The sequence below is a fragment of the Watersipora subatra genome, chromosome 9 (genome assembly GCF_963576615.1).
Source record: "Watersipora subatra chromosome 9, tzWatSuba1.1, whole genome shotgun sequence".
Lineage (NCBI taxonomy): Eukaryota > Metazoa > Bryozoa > Gymnolaemata > Cheilostomatida > Watersiporidae > Watersipora > Watersipora subatra.
Genome location: NC_088716.1, coordinates 28,188,125 through 28,211,613, shown reverse-complemented (window position 1 = coordinate 28,211,613; position 23,489 = coordinate 28,188,125). Strand labels below are relative to the sequence as shown.

General features: G+C 36.2%; 1 protein-coding gene across 2 annotated transcripts in view; it reads left to right on the top strand.

Annotated features, from left to right (window-relative positions):
• Positions 1-23,489, top strand: part of LOC137404249 (probable methyltransferase-like protein 25) — a 53,627-nt gene that overhangs the window by 22,162 nt on the left and 7,976 nt on the right. For both annotated transcript variants that reach the window (XM_068090424.1, XM_068090425.1), the window contains exons 9-11: positions 13,282-13,435; positions 18,857-18,981; positions 22,012-22,179. In XM_068090424.1, coding sequence (XP_067946525.1) covers positions 13,282-13,435; positions 18,857-18,981; positions 22,012-22,179 — 447 coding nt within the window. The remainder of the gene's footprint in view (positions 1-13,281; positions 13,436-18,856; positions 18,982-22,011; positions 22,180-23,489) is intronic.

Below are 23,489 nucleotides of genomic sequence, written 5' to 3'. Positions count from 1 at the left end.
AACATAATTGCAGTGTGATTGCTAAAAACATTTAATTTTGTACATGCCTATGACTATGTTATATTATATTATTATATTAGAGATATTATAATATGTTTCCATGACACGGTTAATCCGCAAATTTGTATCATCCACAAGATGAAGACATCAAAAATCTGCAAGTTCAGAGCATTTTGCTACTCGCAAATTTTTATCGAATGTTTTATGCTTGCGAATAATGAAAATAGCCTATGCAAATGTTGAGCAAGAAAATGCTGCGCAAGCGATTTAATTTTTAACATTTCTGTCATTCCTAATTTGATTGAGCAAGACATGTGTGCACCGCTATTACCAGTGGTGTAGAATTCCTTATCTTTTTTCAACAAATTCCCGAGTCAATCCACAACATGCAAATGTCTATTGAAACAGTCGTCTATTATCAGACGCTAATTCAACGAGTGCACAACTCCAACTCCGCGTCATATGCACAATAAAAACATAGTGTATGTCTATCAATATGAGCAATATAATATCACTATTACCTTAGCTCAAAAGTTAGCAAAGTGTAATATTAGTATAGTATTTGTTTTATTCGAATCAAATGTTGCATATTCTAAAAGCAGCGCATGCAAGATCTCACATTTTAGCCGCACTGAAAATATAAAAAACTGTCCAATTTTTTTAATTTCTGCTATGTACGCTTATATAAAGTGTCGCTTATAGCAATTAAAATATACGGCTAGCAATTCGACATTCTATCATGCAAACCAGGGGAGACGAATCAATATCCATTTGATGCAAATCCAAGTGAGGAAAAGTGATTAATGTACATGTATTAACTTATTGAAATTTGTACACTGCCTTTAAGCCAGTTGCTTATTCGCTGGAGCTATGTACAAGGGTAGACTCAGTACCATCAACATATGGCAGCCACTTTCAATATGTTAGCATGAATGACTGCTATGGCAGTATTATGAGGGCAGCAAACTAGCGCTATTACGTACAGTAAATTATAAGTGTAATGTGTTACTTGTTTTAGGGTGGCGTTTGTTACATAACTTTTCTATCACCCCATGTGTGATGTAAAAATATAATATAATATATATACAGTATATTTCATAATAAAATTTATAAAATAAAAATCATTTATTCTAGAAGTTGATTTATCCATGTTTTTATGGGCAGACTAGTATTAGGTTGTCTTCGGCTCTCGCATTCTACGACTTGGTGTACCTATTAGTCACAATATGGACCAAGAGAAAAGCCGTTAAGGTCGTAAAGCCTAGAATCACTACATGAAGGTTCAATGGCGTTCAACATTGGTGCGATATTTTGTTATCAAACATGTTCCACGAATTGCAAGATCAGCTCACAATGTGTTCCTGGTAGATAGTCATTTTTTGTGCGCAATTGTTTCTTGTTTCTTTGATAACAGGTTTATGGAAATATGTGTGTAGTATATACGGGCAGTATATTCCCAACAAGCAACTTTTCATTTTGTTTCTATGGGATCTATAAGGCTGATGAAGCAATGGCTTGAGGTGCTGCAGTGACAAGGTATCATGTACTTTCCACGTGATTTTTATTACCTACATATTGACACTTAGACTTGAATAAATGTACATGTACTTGCTGAAGGACACTGTTGAGGTCAAGGTATGGGCATGGCGGGGAGAAGGGATCTAATCAGCCACCAGTTATCCAGGCACCACTAAGGACAGCCACCGGGATAACTGGCTTTTTTAGTGTTTTACTTGCTATAGAACAGCATTATGTACAAAAAATGTAAAACCTCTAATTGATCACCATTGATTACCACTATTTTTCAATCCTTCTATATGCAGTCTCATTGCAGAAGAAAATGTTTTGTGGCAACAAAGTAATCCAAGCTATGTAAAATTCAAGAAAGCCTAAAATGACCTTTTAAAGATAAACTGACCCAAAATTTTCAGTAGATTTTATTAGAAAGCATCATTATTTGTCGTCACTTGCAATTGTTTTCGATGATTCAGGTGATCTGACTGCCAGGATGTTTCAGGATTAAAATCAACAAAACTTGATCCCAGTTAAAACGCTTAGAAGAAAAAATTGAGCAAAATAACGTCACTAGTTGCTATCGTTGCTATAGTCGGTATCAGCTGTTGTATTCAAGCTGCAGCATTACATGTCTCTATTCTGCCGGTCTTTTTGCAACTATAGACATCATAACCACATAGTCCGCTTGATCTTAGCGCTTTAAGTGCGATCACATTTTGTCGATTTTATTGTTGAAATATCCCGGCAGTCAGATCACCTACAACTTCAAAAACAATTTCAGATGATATAGAAATACTAATACTTTCTGATAAAATCAATTGAAATTTTGTGTTAAGTTCATCTTTAAAGGTTCAATTTTGAACTGATTGTATGTAAGATCTCTGCTGTCTCCGTTTGGGTCGGCTCAGTTACTCTCAGCTCTTTTTATCTCTCAGTTTTCTCTCCTTTCTCTGATTTCAACTTGCTTTGATAATCCGAAAGATTTCAATTCTTGTCCTGGCATTACAATATAACAAGATATTATATTACAATATAACAAGATTTCTTAAGCCACCAGCGTAATTAATTGGAAATGTTCAAAAAAAACATGTTTTGTATGTTATGTTTGTTAGAGCTACCAAGGCTGTCTGCAATCCTCCGAGTTGTGTTCAATTTTTATCAATTTATTTTCATCACGTTGGTCAACTTATTCCTGCAGGAGTTTCGTGAGCCAATGTTATAAGAAACAGTCAAACCCAGACTTGTAATCCACCTTAGCTTACAAATTTTTACAGATTCAACATACAATAGGGACAAATCTTTGTCTTTGCTAGTGATTCTGTTAGCCGATGTATGGAAATAAGTCAGTGTGGACTGGTAGAAATTGACATTTCGTCACTGTGCTAAAACAGCTCTGCCATCGATCGTTGGTCATGTTTTATCAGTCGATGCACCATCATACAACCAAGTCTTTGACATACCAAATGAAAACCTATCGATCGGTAGAGTTTGATGTTGAGAAGAAAGACATTGATAAAGTTTTGGCATTTGTAAGACATTGGTAGAATTGTGACACTTGTAGGACGTTGGTAGAGTTATGACAATTGTAAGACTCGTAAGACATTGGTAGAGTTGTGACACTTGTATGACAGGTAGGGTTAGGACACTTATCAGACATCGGGAGAGTTATGACACGTGTAAGATATTGGTAGAGTTGTGACAGTCATAGGACAGGTAGAGTGGTGTCGCTTATAAGACATAGTTAAAGTTGTGACACTCGTTTGACAGATAGGGTTGTGATGTGTGTAAGGCATGGATAGAGTTGGCTTCAATTGCCAGTGATAACTTCACTAGCCAGATGACCACACGGGCCTGAAAAGATCGAGGATTGTGGGAAGCGATGGTAAAAAGAAAATCTGCAGAAAAAAATCTGCACAAGAAACAACAATAACTATCTGCAAAACTATCGGGTTATATTCTTTCTTATTATTCGATAACGATATATTAGTTTCAGATGTTTTGATAGTCTAAAAAATAGGCAGCATATTCATATCGAGAAGACAACTATCGACTATCGCACTCGACTATCGAGCTATTGTGCAACCCTACTGCAAAGTGATCCATTTTGTTGCCTCAGTTGCACCTGTAATGGTATTGTAGTAAGGCATGCCTGTGGAAACACTGTAAATGCTCTTGGATTGTGACCCTTCTCTGAACAGCTATGCTCAGCTTTCTGAACATACAGTATAGGCTGGTAGAACTTGATTTGTTGTTAAATATATCTTCGAACCATCATAACAATATCTGATGTTTATGCTAGTCATCGTTCAAAAGCTGACGAAATCATTTTGGTAGCTCACATCCTGATCGCTGTTTCCATTCATCAATCAAGAGACTTTGCTCTTTGTTGCTTAGGTCAGGGTCATGTGTTGAAATCGGATCATGGAATCTTCCATCTGCTGATAAAGTCGTTGTTGTTGCCAAGAAAAGTCGCTCATTATGATAAGATGCATTTTGTCTCCTGCATATCTGTCATAAACTCCCCTTTTGTCAGCTGCTCAAACACCTCAAGTACTTGATAAGCTCATGTTCTATCGCTCGCTGCTTATCATATCAGGGGGGCGTGCTGAAACCCGCTAACAAGCGCCTCAGTACCTATTAATAGCATTAAAAAATTTATGTCACCGACTTATGCAATACTCTCAAATATTCACTGTGTTTCCATGCTTTGAATCGTAATCAGAGTTGTTTCCACTCGGAATCATAGAAACGATGAAATTCAAATGCAGTCGACAGCATTTCTCTTTTCTAAATTTGTGCGAAGCCATTTCCTTTCCGAAAGCAAATCCACTTTAACAAGTTTGATTAAGTTTTCGTATTTCTATTTTTGTCTTTAAATCAATTTTAGGCTAATCTTCATTAGACCAAATAGTATATTAGAGGAATCACTAGTATCCTAATTGTCATTAAGCCAATCATACAAACCCCATAAACCTGTGTTATTCATATATTATCTGATCTATGCGAATAAAGTCAGTGAAATGTTGGACTTAATTTGAATGCAAGCCATTAGTTATAATCTAACCCAAAAAATGTTTTATTCAAAAGCAGTTCAGGTCAGGGTTGGCTCGGTTTAAACCAACGGTTTAAACCAGGGTGAAAAAACCAGTTTTTATGGTTTTTTCACTATTTTTGGTGAAAAACATAATATTTTAAGCTCCTGGTGGTTCATGTGCGGTAGAAATGCAATTATATGTAATTATCAGCTGTGGAAGTTTATTTAGGACACAGTAGTAAATTGATGGCAGAGCTCAAGATGAAACTACATGAAATCCTAGCACAACAATGAATTGGTGGATTTCATTTTCAATTGCTTTTATCAAGTGATATGATGATCTCTTTACTGATGAAATATAAAAACCATGTGAAATATACTAATCCAATCATCGTCTCTAATAATGAATGAATACTTTCTTAAACCATAACTGCCACAAACAACTTTTATCGTATTTTTTAGGGAAATCAGACACGCTGATTCCGATTTTGTGATCAAAATAAAGATTAGGCCACTAACTTTCAGAGTAATGAAGGATTTTTTATAGCGTTTTAATATCGGTCTCGAAAACAACACGATCGGCATAACAAGCTCCGCCCATAAATACGTGACGTAACCTAGCTTTTTAGGAACAGAAGTTACGTAGGGATGTTTAGACCAATTTAGAATAATAGAGATGGGTGTGTTAAAATCCATTAATATTTAATTTCAGCCTTAAAAATAATATCAGTATTTTCTGAAAGGTAGATAAAGCTATTTAGCATTGCATATTTAAAAAGCGCGATAACAACGCTAGCTTGTGATAAAACCACGCTTTTTGAGCTCATTTCTCTCGGCGTCCAGCCCATATAAACGTCATGTAACAAGCTGCAAGCAATTTTAAATAGTTTATATTCCTTTCATAAAAAACTGAAATTATTTTACAGGCTGGATTTAGATAATAATGGGTTTTAAGACACCCATCTCTATTATTCTAAATCGGACTAAACATTCCCAACTTCCGTTTCTGAAAAAGCTAGGTTTCGTCACATATTTATGGGCGGAGCTTGTAATGCAGATTGTTTTGTTTTCGAAACGGATATTGAAACGCTTTAAAAAAGCCTAAATGACTTTGAAGGTTAGTGGACTAAGCTTTATTTTGAGTACAAAATCGGAATCAGCGTGTCTGATTTACCTAGTAAATACGATAAAAGTTGTTCGTGACAGTTATGGTTTAAGTTTGGCCAGTGAGAAAGGATTACTTATAATTAGAAATTAAAACAATAAAATCCTTTTGGGCAAAAGCTTCAAGTTTGCAAACCAATATTTCATTTATTGGGCCCAAGCCAAAGTAGTTGGATTGTTAAAATTCAGTTTATCAAGTTTTTTGTCTTTTGAAAAGTTAAAGTGCCTAAAGTTGTGCCTCAAACTTCCAACATGCCTCACAAACAGGATCCCGTTTGGCAGTTTTTCACTTGAACTGCAAAAGGCAAAGGTTTTAAGGCAAAATGCAATAGGTGTGCTGTCGTAACGCAAGGTCACGCAGATAGGCTTAAAGCTCACGTAGCACAATGTCAAGCTGAAAACACCAATTAGACAGTGATGCTAGTATTCAGGTGATAGAAGTTGAGTCATCTGCCACTGCTTCAAACACTAGCAATGCATCTGCATTATGCTCTGCTCTACACTACCACACGACTAATGACTTGGATTAATATTCCTACTTATACATAGAGCTGCATGTAAAATATTCACTTTATGTGATAAGATTTCTGCTCTGTATTTCATCGATCATGTTTGATTAAGACTCATTCTGAAATTTCCATGTTTTCTCTCTTTTTTCCCATAACAACTCACACAGTACCATCTTTAACAGATGATTCCACATATGTATGTTCAATACTCAATCATGCAGCTATGGTAAGTGATGTTATTTAGACTTTTATGTTAATTAGATTTAAAATTGCAAAAACCTTGGTAAAGTTATAAAAACCATAAAAACCAGTTTAAACCATAGAAACCGGTTTAAACAAAAAAAACCGTGGTTTTTTTCCAAACCTGGTTCAGGTATAAAAACACCATTATTGGATGGTCTGTTATATAAATGTCAATCGCAGGTACACAGACCATATTTTATCTAACTTTCATTGGTATTCACCATATTGTTTAAGTGTAAATGTGGTATTCTGCGTTCTGGAATAGTCATATGCAATACTGGTGAGGGTGTAGCAGTGTTAATAACTGTTAGCAACTGTTAATAAGTGTTAACTCCACACTATGGCTGACACTGCTCATACTGATATTGCAACATTTAGGTAACAGAATTTCCCTGAAAATGTTAGCTAAACTCAATATAGCTGAGATCAGCTCATAGATAGACATAAGGAACTACAAAAGAAATTTTACTAAATATTCTAATATTTGAAGTTGTCATTTGACAATAGAACATAAGTACAGTGTTTGCATGCTTTGAAATTTAGTCAATCTGTGATGCTTCGATACTCGGAAATGAGCATTAAATTGAGAATGTTTTATCTTTTCTTCCGACATCTATTCTTAAATAAATTACGTTCTTTGAAGAGTCCTGTACAAATAAAAATGGTAGTCTTAGGGTTTGTGTTTAACTCTTTAACTGTCGCATTAAATTCTGACCGACCGATTATTTTGCCCAAATTAATTCAAACGGATTTTCGAAAAACCGATATACCGCTAGTATTTAAGCAATATCTCGAGAATAAAAACATACATCATTTTACTGTAAAATGCATCTTATACATTTTATTCAGAAAAAAATTCTCTACAAAATAAGTATAAAATTGTTTAGTAAATCTCACTCTCGCGATTTTTCATTGAACTAACGCGGTGTGTTTCTTATTGCCATGACGATAGCGGTCTGGTTTTGCCGTTTTGAAAAATAATTACAAATGGAATTGATGCGTCAAAATTTTTTCTATTGGTTGCACAAATATGCGACAAGGTTGTTTCGTTGGAGACGAAAGTTGATTACTCTAGCTATTGTGTGGGCTTCGTAATTAAAAGAAAAGTGAAACCCTATTGATAAGCTGATACATCGGCTTATGGTAAAGAAAGAGTTTAAAGACTGCATCTTTTAATACCTGCCCTGATCGTTCGTATCAGTTTCCTTTAACAAAGTTAATTCAAGTTAATTTTGAATTCTAACTTCGTCTGAATTCTAACTAACCTTGAAAACAGACGCAAAACATTTAAATATAAGTGACTTGTATATGATCTTCCACAAATTTTTTTTCCAAGCTCTGATTTTATCAGAAAGTATCGGTATTTTTTGATCACTCGCGATTGTCTTTGATATTTGAGTCGATCTGAATGTCAGGATGTTTCTAGATTAAAATCGATAAAACTTGATCACGATTAGAACATTCAGAAGAAAAGGTTATTGTTGCAGGATTAATATCGGCTATTGCGTTCAAGTTGCAGCGTTACGCGTCTCTATTTTAGTAATATCTTTGCAACTATAGATGTCATAATCACACTTTCCCTTGGTCTGAGCATTTTAACCATGATAAAGTTTTATCGATTTTAATCTTGAAACATTCTGGCAATCAGATCACCTCAAACATCAACAACAATCATAACTTATAGAAAAATATGCTTTCTGATAAAATCTACAAGTCTTGTATGACACCACTTTGAGAAGGTTTTGTGTTATGAAGCAATAAACATCCCAAACCCAAAATCTGCTCATGGCTTTATTAGCTTATAAATTTACAATTGTACCTCATTTTTGGAATGATAACTAGCATTCATGGAATGAGGGTGTATATTACATTCAAAAACTGCATAGAAACTCCCTACGATTATATCTTTTAAATGCTAACGGCTGGTACAACTCATATTTTAATGCATGAAAATGCAAGAAGATTCTGTACACTTGATTTGGAGTTTCAGCACCTAGCCTTGCATACGCAAGCACGACCCCTGACAATTCAATCAACTGTGAATGTATTTGGAAGAGCACAATTCCTTTTGATCTGTATATCATATTGAATCTACAAGCTTGTAGAACTCAATAAATGAAACAGAAATCAAATTGAGCAAATTTTTTTTCACACAATTTCAAAGATTTGATGTTTTAAAGGTAATGGAATAAACATGGTTGATGTACACCGAATGACAATACAGAATAAACATTATGGTTGATGTACATCGAATAACAATACAGAATAAACATTATGGTTGATGTACACCGAATAACAACACAGAATAAACATTATGGTTGATGTACACCGAACCTGAACAAAAAAACAAGAAATTTCAGCATAAAGTTCTTGTCGCTGATGATAAGAAGCTTTCTAGCTTTGTCTATTTTTGATCCTTCATTACTAAAAATTTTAATACATGTGTCATTAGAAATTAATATTCTGTTGACAGCCATTTTTCATTTCGAAGTGCCCGAGCTTTTTGATGTTATCTCAGGAACTGATATTCCAATCGACTTGAAACTTGAGTACCATGCTCCAAACGTATCCATCGTTTTTTTTGACGTCATCAAGTCATTTGCACATGCGCTCGTTCACGGAAAAGCCGCCATATTTGTAAAAAACGATCGTTTTTCTTTTATTTAATAGTACTTTTTGGTGTTGTTTTGATACTATAATAAAAAATTGCAAAACACAAGCGTCGTTTTCAAAAGATCATTGCAAAAGCTTCGTGTTTTTAACGATAAAATTGTCTATAAAGATGGCCGACAGCGATAAAATGACGTCACGAAAAAACGAAGGATACCTCGCAAAGTGACCAAAATATGTATTCCTACATAAACGGGAAGTACTGAAAAACCGAGCAAAACCACGCAGCTGAGTTGCCTTGGGTGTAGGATCAGGCGGAGAACATTTTTTCAAATTATCTGGCATCAAAGTGTTAATAGCACAGCTTTATTCATCAACAAAATTTTGCAGCTGCATCATTGACAACATTTTTGTGTGATTGTCATTGACAGACAAGGCATAAAATTTGAATGTTGTTGATCGTGTGGCGTGATTGATATCCGTTTGGTCTCCTATGATCAGCTGATTAAAGGGTTGTTGAAATGTTCATATCAGTCATACAAGAATACTTGGGGGTGCTAAAGTCAATCTGAGTTGGCACCAGAACTACATGCCAGCACGTGACATTATTGTCTCCCATACATGGTAGATTCTGTGTCTGTTTACTCCTCCAAGTAATAAAGTTCATTATCTAACCATGCCTCATGTACTTCGACCTTAATCCTTGCTAGGTCAACTTATTATGCCAGCAGTTCCCTCAAATTGGAATAGTTCTGCCATACCACATTGATGCCTATTTGGTTAGAACTTAGAATAAAATGGGACAAATCAAAACTGGCTTACTGATTTCTGTAGATGTTGGTTTTTAGTATTTTGAAAACTTGGCCCAAGAAAATTCGGGATCATGCTTACTCTCCTGATCCTACATCCAAGTAAATTCGGCTTTGTGGATTTGGTTTGGTTTTTTTGCATTTCTGTTTTATGTAGAATTACGGAATTTTGGGTGTAAAACATTCGCAGTATAATTCCGAAGTTCCAAATTGATTGGACGATTTGTTCTTGAGATGTCATCAAAAAGCTTGGGCACATCTAATCGACTGAGAAATAAAACAGCTGCTTACAAAACATTAGTTTCTAAGACACACTTATTGAAATTCTTGGTAATGAAGGATCAAAAATAATCAAAGGCTAGACAACTCTATTCCTCAGCAACAAGAGCTTTACACTAAAATTATTTGTTTTCCTACTCATAAAATATATACACTCTACCAGACTCAGTGTACTGCAGTCATCATGCCAAAACATCACTTTTTTGAAAAAGTGTAAAAACAATTATTGACTCCACTTTATTTATGTTTTTTCCATTGAGTTCTACAAGCCTGAAGCTTCAAAATGCATTTTTAATATGGTCTATGATGCGGAGACCTTGGAGGTACAAGGTTAGGTTCCAAAGTGTAAAAGCCCCCTTCAGCCAAAAGAACAATGGCTATAGTTGGCAGACACCTTTGTGATGTCTTGTACAGTTTCTAGATTACATCTGGCATTAAAATAAAACCAGAAATTTTTGGTTACCATTGCAGTTACTCGAAAATCTTAAAAAATTCATTTATAATACAAAGAATATACATATAAAGAATATATACGATATAAAGAAATTAATTTAGTTTCAAAAGAAACTTGAGTATCATGCTTTACGTGTGATATTGTTTGCTCTACGATTGCCTAAAAGATGTATAAAAACTATTATTTCCTCTATGAATGTGATATGTATCAGTTTGTTTGCTCGCTGCTGTGCCATTTGTAAAATTACACCGTGTTAGTTTGTTATGCAACATCATTTATTAGCAAGCAGCTGACGCGAATAACATGAAATGCTGAGAATGTTAGTTCATGGATAGATGTAACTCTTTTAGCCATATGTCAGCAGGTGCTCCAGTGACATAAATTGAAATGTTTTGGCAGTTGGTTTCGAGGCACCCATATAGTTCATTGCATAGTTGCAGGTTCAGCATTTATAGCCATGAAAATACAGCCTGGATCAAAGGTCAGCCAGATGGTCATTGTTCAATGTCTTTGTTCAATTGTTCAAGCTTACAGGTTCTGCACTATCCTCAGTATATGGGTCTCATTGCCTTCTTTACAGATGAATTACACAAAATTTTAGCAAATTTTATCAAAAAGTATCGGTATTTATCGATCATTTGCGATTGTTTCTGATGTTTGAAGTACTCTGCCAGGACGTTTCAAGATTGAAATCAGCGAAACTTGATCAAGGTAAAAGTGCTCCGAAGAAAAATACACTCAATGACGTCACTAGTCGCTCAGCTGCCTGTCCCTCTCGTTATTTATATCAGATATTATGTTCAAGTTGCAGTATTATGCGTCTCTATTCTGTCAGTCTCTTTGCAACTATAGATGTCATAATCACACTTTCACTGGTCGATATTAATCTTGAAACATCCCGGCAGAGTACCTCAAACATTAAAAACAATCGCAAATGGTAGAAATACTGATACTTTCTGATAAAATATACTAAAGTTTCTCATAAGTTCGTCTTTGTGCAAGTCTGCAGGTGGTTTTAGATTCCAAAATGAACACTTATGGGTTACACGAGAGGCATTCGGATTCCAAATACGTATCTCTCATATTTGTAGGAGAGTTATGGTAGATTTTTTCCTAATCGGGTTAGACGAGAGACAACACTGTTGGCAGTGGATAAGTGTATGAGACGGTAATTATAGTATAGTAGGGACTACTATACTATATCTCTATATATAGTATATCTCTGTAGTATACTACCGAGATATATAGAGATCTTTATTAATATTTTAATGTTTTAGGCTAAACGCTATCTAAACGCTTGTCTATATATATATTTCTCAAAGTATGTCGTCCGTGTGTCGTATGTCTGTCTGCATTCCGGCTATAGCTATTATTAGAATAACTGCAGCTGGACAACAATGCTGATGCAATGTCATGGAGTACCATCATTAGAAGCCTAGCAGCTTACTGCAATTTTCCATTGGCAATGTGCCAGGCTAATAGCTTGAAATTTACAGTTGTTTGACAAAGTTTTAAAACCTTTACAGTTGTTTTCATTTTTCTCTTAATTTATTTAAACTGCACAAAACACTTCTCTCATGATATGTAGTTTGAAAGTTAGAATGGTAAATGTTGTTTTATGTTAAAAACAAATCAATTTTTTGTCCAGACTTTTTTATTACCCGGGCAACGTCGGGTGGTACAGCTAGTTTTATAATAAATTTGTTTATCGCGTGCTAAGAATGCTTTGTTGTTTTGCGAGTCAGCGATAGAGTCAGCCATGCAATTTTAGCCAGATTATATACTAGTAACTAGTAAAACAGTTTTTGCTCTAGTTTGTGTTCTCCTACACTTAATATCTATTATACCATGTAAATTCAATTATTTTTGAAAGCGGCAAACCGAGGATAAACCAGGTTTATAAATACACATGGAACTAAATAAACACATATCTCGTACCCATTTCCCGATAGCATTTTTTTGATATTTTGTCATGCTAATCCCTTGAGGTTACTCATAGAGGTTACTAAAGAACCTTATATTGTTACTTAGTCAGCGTGGTGGAGGTAACTCTGCTTCAGTTTCTATTATGAAAGGATTCAACAAAATGGCTGATAGCAGTTCCAAAAATAACACTGGTTACCAGCAACAAGGGTTCATGTCACATTACTCACTTGGAGGTTGTTATTTAGTGTTGCACTTGCTTCTATCACAATGTTTCCAGTGCGCACATGATGCGAATTCGGAGTTGTGTACACATTGAGTTAGCACCCGATAAGCGTTTTACATGGATATTCGAGTGTTACGGATTAGCACCGACGCTTTGGGAAATAATATGGAATTCTATGCCAGCGGTCATAGCCGCACAGTCCTGTCTCCGTCATATCGGAATAGGAACAACTGAAGTGTGGAAAATGTTTTAAATAGAATAGCTTGCGTGGCATTTTTTGCGCATCATATCTTGCTGATGATGCAAACCTGTGCATTAACTGCGTTATGAAAACATTGCGATGTTAATACTAGTAGTAGGGGTTTGCTCGTAATTACTGTTGATATGATTTTTAAGGATTTGTATATATATATATTTATATATATATATATATATATATATTACAAGCATTTTTCAGTAAATGTCCTCACCAGGTCTGTATGAGTGTACGTATATGGCAAGCCTCATTTTGACAGTGTATGCTGACGGGACTGCACACATGTGGCAACCTCGCAGTCAGCATGGCCAAGCTTTTTCTAAAGACTCCTTCATGCAAAGCCATGTTGAATGTTGGCTGCTGCTACCACCAAGTTGATGAGATGTTTGCTTCCAATCCCTTCGCACCACAAGGTTGGCATATTACCAATCATCTGTCTATCAAATGGTTTGATATTTGGCAAGTGAAACTGTTATTCTACTAGCGGGTGTGAAAGGTCCTCGTAGATCCAGTAAATAGCCATAAATTTAGCCTTAAAAAACAAAAAGGGCTTTTCAATAAAACTATTCATCTATACCTATATATGCATCAAGAATTCTTTATTTGGTTTTCAACAAGTCAAATTGTAACTTTTTATTTAGTCCTATTCGCACGAAGTTACTGACGTTTCAGTTTGAGACGACGGCATGTCCTCCCTGACTAGCAAATTCAGTGTACTTCATATAACCTGCTCCCTTAATATGCAGATTATAGTTAAAAGCAATGTAAAAGTTGTTTTCTAGTTGTGGAAAATTATCGACTAATCATTTGAGAATTCCAACAATTGCTTTTAAACAGCCTTCTGGAACCTTCTGGTCAGGCTGTAGTGCAGTCGATCCCCATTTCTTAGGGCTTCGCTTCCCAGATGTTTGATTTCCCAGAAAATGCCGATTGGGTTCGTACGATTGTGCGATGCGGCTGGGTCTGTCCGAAGAATAACAACTCGAACCGATAGCTGGCTCTTGCTACAGATGACAAGACCAACGCGTGAGCCTGAGTGAGTGTTATACTGGAATTTTTGTTTGTCATTATCACTGCTATTAACTCTTTGGGGGCAATGATATTTTTTAGTGTTTCCCTTCCGTTGGCCAATCAGTTCCAAAAAAATTGGCGATATGTTCTGCGTTCATATTTTGGTCATAAGTATAAAAACGGTTTGTTTGAGATTTTCATAAACCCATGATATAAAGTGATTGGCTGAGTTGTTTATAAGGCATTGAAAAATGGCTCAAAAAAACTGCAAAAAATTTGGCACAATAATCAATGCATTTGAAAAACAAAAGTAATGTTTAATATTTTATAGCTTAATGAAACCGGCTGCAAAAGTAAAACGCTATCATTTTTGTAGTTTGACCAAATATATCTAATATAAAAATGTAGTAGCCAAAAATATCATTGGTCCAGTGATGAAGGATTTCGCTAGCAGAAATAGGTTCAGATCGTTGTTTGCAATATTTCTTTCATTCATCCTAAACCAAAGATTAACAACAAATTGAAACCACGGTTTATGCTGTGTTCCTTGAGTAAAGGAAAAATTATTCAACTGGTTCGTTTTTGGCACAATGGTAACCTAACTTCCTAAATTTATTGTGGCAAAGTTTTGGATGGATCTGATAACACTGCGATCCGTGATCGTTGTTTCTGTATAGGTACAAAGGCGAGTTGTTATAAACGCTTTTCTGTAGAATGAATGGTATTCGCGAGCAGCTATAAAACTTATAAATAAGCTTGTTGTCAGAGCGCAGGCAAGCCATAAAGCTAGTGCGTAGTACATATTATTGACCAATAAAATATACGCAGGGATATCAATTTTTTTTAATTTGTGTGGGTGGCAACGTGAGACTGCCCTGACATCTTCGCATTGGCACACAAAGTAACAAATTTTGTTATTTATGACCTCACTCTCCATAACGGAAGAAAAGGATTGGTGCATTGTGACTCGAGTCGTTTTGCTTATTGAAAATAGAGAATTGAGTCAATTCCTCTATGGTGACAATAAAGGCTCTATCCAATTCAATTCTTACTGGTAGGATGCTTCGAGTCTACCAGAGATACTAGAGAATCGATTCGTTTCAATTCATATGTGAATTGAGCTTGCTCAAGCACGCATGTTAACTTGTGTGCCCATCTCTGGTGATCCGTACAGAATTCTCCAGAAAATGGCACTAATAATGACTTGATTACAGCAATATCCATGGATTCTTTCATTGTTGTCGTGGTTACCGTGGTTTTAGTGACGAGTGAGCCTGAGAAGATCGACCGTCAGAATAATCAGAACTAAACTGTAATTCAAAGTCTAATTTCAACCGGTTTTTTCTGATTTATCCATAAGATAGTCCACAATCAGATCTGAAGACATTAAAAGGTTTAGATGAACTTTTAGAATGCTCTTTAGGAGCAGGATACTAGCATAAGGTACTAGCATAAGGTACTAGCGTAAGGTACTAGCATAAGGTACTAGCATAAGGTACTAGCGTAAGGTACTAGCATAAGGTACTAGCACAAGGTACTAGCTTAAGGTTCTAGCGTAAGGTACTAGCGTAAGGTACTAGCGTGAGGTACTAGCGTGAGGTACTAGCGTGAGGTACTAGCGTGAGGTACTAGCGTGAGGTACTAGCGTAAGGTACTAGCATAAGGTACTAGGGTAAGGTACTAGCATGAGGTACTAGCGTAAGGTACTAGCGTGAGGTACTAGCGTAGGGTACTAGTGTGAGGTACTAGCGTGAAGTACTAGCGTGAGGTACTAGCGTGAAGTACTGGCGTAGGGTACTAGCCTAGGGTACTAGTGTAAGGTACTAGCGTAAGGTACTAGGGTGAGTTACTAGCGTAAGGTACTAGCGTGAGGTACTAGCGTGAGGTACTAGCGTAAGGTACTAGCGTAAGGTACTAGCATAAGGTACTAGCGTAAGGTACTAGCGTGAAGTACTAGCGTGAGGTACTAGCGTGAGGTACTGGCGTAGGGTACTGGCCTAGGGTACTAGTGTAAGGTACTAGCGTAAGGTACTAGCGTAAGGTACTAGGGTGAGGTACTAGCGTAAGGTACTAGCGTGAGGTACTAGCGTGAGGTACTGGCGTAGGGTACTAGCCTAGGGTACTAGTGTAAGGTACTAGCGTGAGGTACTAGCGTAAGGTACTAGCGTAAGGTACTAGCGTGAGGTACTAGCAGAAGGTAATAGTGTAAGGTACTAGCTTAAAGTACTAGCTCAAGGTACTAGTGTAAGGTACTATCGTAAGGTACTAGCGTAAGGTACTAGCGTAAGGTACTAGTGTAGAGTACTAGCGTAAGGTACTAGTATAAGGTACTAGCGTAAGGTACTAGAGTAAGGTACTAGCTCAAGGTACTAGTGTAAGGTACTAGCGTAGAGTACTAGCATAAGGTACTAGCGTAAGGTACTAGCTTAAGGTACTAGTATAAGGTACTAGTGTAAAGTATTAGCGTAAGTTACTAGCTCAAGGTACTACCGTAAGGTACTAGCGTAAGGTGCTAGTATAAGGTACTAGTGTAAGGTACTAGCGTAAGGTACTAGCGTAAGGTACTAGCGTAGGGTACTAGCGTAGGGTACTAGCGTAAGGCACTAGTTTAAACCATAACTGCCACGAACAACGTTTATTGTATTTACTAGGTAAATCAGACACGCTGATTCCGATTTTGTAATCAAAATAAAGATTAGACCACTAACTTTCAGAGTAATGAAGGACTTTTTATAGCGTTTTAATATCGGCCTCGAAAACAACACGATCGGCATAACAAGCTCCGCCCATAAATACGTGACGTAACCTAGCTTTTTAGGAACAAAAGTTACGTAGGGATGTTTAGACCGATTTAGAATAATAGAGATGGGTGTTTTAAAATCCATTAATATCTAAATTCAGCCTTAAAATTAATATCAGTATTTTCTGAAAGGTAGATAAGCTATTTAGCATCGCATATTTAAAAAGCGCGATAACAACGCTAGCTTGTGATAAAACCGCGCTTTTTGAGCTCATTTTTCTTGGCGTCCAGCCCATTTTTTTTGGCGTCCAGCCCATTTAAACGTCATGTAACAAGCTGCGAGCAATTTTAAATAGTTAATATCCCGTTCATAAAAAACTGAAATTATTTTACAGGCTGGATTTAGAGAATAATGGGTTTTAAGACACCCATCTCTATTATTCTAAATCGGACTAAACATTCCCAACTTCCGTTTCTGAAAAAGCTAGGTTTCGTCACATATTTATGGGCGGAGCTTGTAATGCCGATTATGTTGTTTTCGAAACGGATATTGAAACGCTTTAAAAAAGCCCAAATGACTTTGAAGGTTAGTGGACTAATCTTTATTCTGAGTACAAAATCGGAATCAGCGTGTCTGATTTACTTAGTAAACACAATAAAAGTTGTTTGTGACAGTTATGGTTTAAGGTACTAGCGTAAGGTACTAGCTTAAGGTACTAGCGTAAGGTACTAGCATAGGGTAGTAGCTAAGGTACTAGCGTAAGGTACTAGTATAAGGTACTAGCCTAAGGTACTAGCTTAAAGAGCCGCTATTGTTATGGCATATCGAAGTCCGTTTTCTAACTTCAAACTTTTTCAGTTTTTCTCAAAACTTTGAAAGCAACAAAATCGAAATAAGTAGTAATTCTATTGATCTCATATGTTTCACTTCAAAGTAGTCTCTCGTTTAACTCAGCTTGATACTTCGACGTAAATGAAAAATTGTTTAATATAATGCTGACCCAGCACCATTAATGTCACTCTGCTCAGGAAGAGTGCAAAATATAGGTGGCTTAAATACAGCTATGCCTATCAAAGCGTTAATATTACACTGTACCCTATTGCTGGTATAGCCTTGTTTTACTTTCTCATTTGTACTATATATTGTACCATATTGTAGCCCAAGAGTACATGTGCGAGACAATCTACAGAACAGTACTCAATTTTTAATATTCGGCTTTCTTAATGTCCGGACATGACCCAGTCTGTTTTAGTCTAAACAAATGAGGGTCGTCTGTACTAAAACATTAAACTACATGTAGTAGTGCTAGTGGTATAAATCCTTAAAAATTCTTCGTCGTGTCAACAGTAATTACGAGCAAACCACTACTAGTATTATTAACATCACTGTGTTTCCATGACGCAGTTAAACCACAAGTTTGTATCATCCGCGAGATGGAAACAGGAAAAATCCGCAAATCAAGTGAGCTTTGTTACTTGCAAATTTTTATTAAATGCTTCATGCTTGCGAAAGATGGAAATGGCACTTGCGAATGGTGCGCAAAAATATGGCGTGCAAGGTATTCCATTTTAAGCATTTCCAAACTTCAGTAGTTCCTATTTCGAAAGCGTGCCACTAAGCGAGACAGGAGTCTGCTGAAATAACATCTGGCGTAGAGTTCCTTATCTTTTTTAACAAAGATTAATCGCAATGATCCGCAACATGTGAATCTCCATTTAAACACTTATCATACGGTAACACATTGTGCACACAACTCTACATCCACATCATTCGCACCATAGAAACATTGTATAAGAGTTTTTCAGTCACACGCGGGTAGCACTATCAGACAATCTATCTTTAGTATCAGATAAAAGTGTTGCTAGCCCTGCTGTTGTTAGGACTATCAGGAGAGGTTCCTAGCCCTAGTCGGCGTTACTAGCAGGTAGGAGTTCTCTATTAATCATCTAATCAGTACTATTGTGTCTACAACAGTCCTTGAGCTGTCTTTAAAAACCTATTTGCATAACCTACTGTATTTAAAATGAGCTTGCTCTGTTTTTTGTCTGTATGATTGATGTGTTTCTTCTCTTCTACCTGCAGAGGACTGCCTGCCACATTTCCCATTGAGTTCTGTTCTGATACAGAGAAGCTTCAAATTGGGCAGAAATTGTCGAATGTTGTCAATGCAGGCCATGGAAAAGTCGGCAGTTTCGGGTGTTGGGGGTGTGAGTATATACGGAATCAGTGTGTTCTGGCAGTTCTGGCAGCACCGTGGCAGCACTCTCACTTACACTCTTTGCGTTAACACTATGTAAACTTGCCTATAACCAGTTGCTAAAATACTTGTATAGTCATTTGGCAATAACTTTTATATTAACTCTTTCGCTACCAAATTAATTTTTTACCAGGACACAATTACATATTGAGTAAAACCTAATATTTGACAATGCCCCATATAAATTGTTAACACTTTTGAACCGCACCTGTCTATGAAAATATTTTGATACCAAATTAATCAGCATTCCATTTTACATCATCTGATGCCATTAAAATACCATGAATTTGCTGCAGAATGAGCTCAGGTACTTTATTGAAATTTTTGCTACTACCATTTGCATGTTCCAAGTCGGACGAGTTATCAATATTATTACAGCTTACAGCATTATTGTTACGACTAAAAATATAATAAGTAAAACTATCAGTAAAACTATTAATTAATAAAAGATCATCCAAAGTTCATTGACTTTCGATTAGCGACATCTCTCTAGCTGTTAATTCGTCTGACATGACTGGTCATGGCTAAGAACAAATGTTAATAAAAATAAAATGTTTTTACAAGACAAAGTTATACTCAGGGCAGGCTGTAATCTTATTTCCTATTGGCTAAATGCAGGCAGATGATTGTTTCTTTTTGTTCGAGTCTGGATACGATTGGCTAATTGATTAACTGCAGACTAAGCAGAGACATTTTGTAATAAGCCTACTAAAGTCTCACAATGCTGCTCGTAGTACGCAAAAAGTTATATAGCTGAAATACATCTACGCCTTGACATACGAGTGCCTCAACATACGAGTAAATTGAGATACGAGCAGCGTTTTGAGCAAGTTTCTCCTTTGAGACAAGAATAGTCTTTGGAGATGCGAGCATATGAGCCAGTTCTTGATGGTCACCATATGGCCAAGTATGCGAGAAACTGCTTTCGAGAACAGCATCGCTCGATCATTCAGACCGAGCGATGCTGAATTTCCCTCGAATCAGTTTGAAAAAAAAGTTTTAAGATGTTAGCTTAAATCATAGTAAATGGCAAAAAGCGTCAAACCAGAAACAGATCTTACAAAAATTAAGACGACAACATTAATGTAAGTTTAGTAAAAGATTAAAACTTAACTTGTGTATTTAGTAAGATAAATTAATTTAAGGTGAACTCAAAATTTCTGTTGCTTAGCGTTACAAAAGGTTTAGTGTACCGCACACGTTGCTGTCAAGTCTCTCTCAGACCATTGTTAACCACTATGTCTGTCTGTCTCGAAGGTAAAAATTTACAGTAGTGCACATAGTAATGTTACAGTTTATCGCAGATTTTAACAACTAAATAAGCATTTGTCACGTTGTTAGTGTAGGTACTGAATTGTAACAGTTAGAAACACATCTCTACACTCTAATCTCTTGTTTTATTGTTTTTTCATAGCAAGGTAAGCTATTAATTTGTATTTAGTTATTTCATATAGGAAATAGTGCCTTGAGGCACGAGCAAATTGACATACAAGCTCAGTCCTAGAACGCATTAAGCATTAAGATCGTATGTCTAGGTATGACTGTACCATACTAGAGTGCATGTTCTTATCTCATATGACAATCTGACTGAATTGCTAATTGGGCATAAACAACACTCATTTGGCTGCCTACTAGAGCCAATAATTCACTGATATCAAGAAAGTCTTGCCGACATAGATTTAGTTTTCGCAGCAGAAACTGGGTGCTCATAAGCAGTACAAGATATGCTGGTTTCTTTGACCATTGCAGGACATGCTCATCATGATAGCCTTGTTCAGAGCATGTTATGTATGAGCTGCTGTGCTTATCACTTATCTGCTTCCTGCCCTCTTCTTCTTGGTTAGTTCTGAAAGGAATTAAGAGTGTAGGGCAAGTAACACCTTGTTTACTGAATGTTTTGTGTTATGAAACTAAGTATTGTCTTCTCTTTTATTCTGTTACACGAAAATGGAATATAGTGTATAACATGCTGTACAATATAGTATATAATATAGTGTATAATATAGAGTATAATATAGTATATGATATAGTGTATCTTATAGTGTACAATATAGTGTATAATATAGTGTATAATATAGTGTATCATATAGTGTATCATATAGTGTACAATATAGTGTACAATATAGTGTATAATATAGTGTATAATATAGTGTATCATATAGTGTATCATATAGTGTACAATATAGTGTACAATATAGTGTATAATATAGTGTATAATATAGTGTATAATATAGTGTATAATATAGTGTATAATATAGTGTATAATATAGTGTATTATATTGATCACGAGGTTCAAAATGATTTACTAATGGTGATGATAAACGATGATAAATAACCTTTGTACTTCCCCATGAACAATGGAAAGGGGAGCAGTGCAGTTGCATCATGAAATCTCCGTGTTGAAATGTAGGCATAGGGCTATGAATCATGGAAAGTTTATAGTTCCGCTTATGTAAAAATGTACAATAATATTATAAATGTGTGCTCATAGCTACTCCTTCCTTATCCTGATGATTAGATGGATAGTAAGTTGTCTCTTTTTTGTTTTCTGAGATAAAAAGCAAGAGTTAAAAAGAGACTGTATCAGCATCAACTTACCTGTAGGTGTCATCAGCATCAACTTACCTGTAGGTGTCATGGTTGGTATTAATGGACTCGCTAGACACAAGCCATTTGATTCGAATACAAGTAATAATGTTGGTAGAGGCCCATTGATTTTATGTAGCACTTCCTCTACCTTAGGCCTATATCTAATTCTATATCTGCTGGCTCAAATTAATTTCACATTCTATAATGCTACTTATTTTTCAGCATTTAGAATAAAATAAAAACTTTCAACACCAAAATTACATAATAAAATTACAAAATTACATAAAATTAAAACGTCAACTTGAAATATCTGTAGCAAATCCATTTTGGTAGATTTGACTCGGCCTTACTTAGTTAGGATAAACGTTTCCATAAGCTTTTTATTTTCAAGGGCGGTGAAAGGTCATTGTTCTGGAGGGCCCTGCTACAGCAGATTCTCCTTGACATGCATGGCTACTGGAGCAAGGAGTGGATTGTTGGAAAAATCTCAGCAAAATGTTCAGACTTCACAGAATATGTGTATAAAGCTTTGAAAAGGTTAAAGCTGGACCACAGCATGGTAATTGTCTCACCTTGTTCCTAAGATGTTTCTATTCTATCGATGAAATCGATTTTGATGCATACAATCTTTTTATCGAAAAGTAGTCCAAAACAACGCAGCTTTGATGCTACGATCGTAGTTTGTGCCAGCTGCCTGACTTCCGCTAGAGTTTGTAATTCGCTATTAGTTTTAGTTCGCTTTATGAAACAGTTTTTGAATGTTCGTGTGCCATTCTCTGTGTTAAGGAATAGGTTTTTATAAAGTGAACGACAAAGGGAACAGTAACAATGTTTCTGTTTGCAGCTAAGGCGCATTGGCCACTATTCGCCATTTCATTCCCACAGCGTGAGTGGCGTGCGCCATACAAGGTTTACCTCCATTGGTGCAACAAGCTTATACCTGCTCGTATATCAGGGCTCATGTAATATTTAAGCCTGCATATTTTACATTTACTAGTACCCTGACAGTGTGGTGCCCTGTGAGAGATCCTCAGGTGTAATATATATGTGTACAATCTTTCTGTAAAACTAGGAGGCAGTTGATTGGCGCAGTTGTTAGTGTTGTTTTACCATGCTGAAAGTTGTAAGTTCAAATCTTGTAAGATGTAATTCTTTTCCCAATATCCACCCGTTGCTTCAGACAGATAGATATGGCTCCTATTATAGTAAAGACTAGTTTAAGACGCTCTAAGCTTGAAATGACATAGTCGTTGGTCCTAGCGTCTGCTCCAGCAATTGTTTTCATAAAATAACTTCGACCATGACTAGTTTGCTAAAATCACCATGATAGAACTCTCACTAATAAGTGGAACCGATAGCTCTGTGGGTAGCCAACCCAAGCAGTTTGATAAACTAAGCTATGGCTGAGGCAAAATGACTAGATAATATTCTCATGCAGCCGGTCAGGCATAAACGGCATTCAATAAAATCTGTTTGTTGGTGTTTACTTGCGTAGGTAAGGAAGGGTATTATACTCAGCATACAGCTATGAATCGAGGGTGGAGCTGTGATGAGCGTGCATTATTGGTATTATCACGTGGGACATGTGGCAATCATCGTGCATGTACCGAGGCCCTGGTATGTCATTATATGAATAGGTGTAATGAGCATGCGCAGATGAATCATTGTTCATTTGAGTATGGGCAATGAGCAACTCCCCTCTCTTCTGAAGTTTGCTGCAATAATTATTGATTAGTTATAGGTTCTGAGGCTATCCTATGCAAGTAAACACAAAGCTCTGCATGCCTAAACTCGATTAGGCAAGCCTAGAGGGTCAAGCTATCTAATCTGTAGCGTAGTGGTCTTTGGCTATTGCTGGTCACCAAGTTT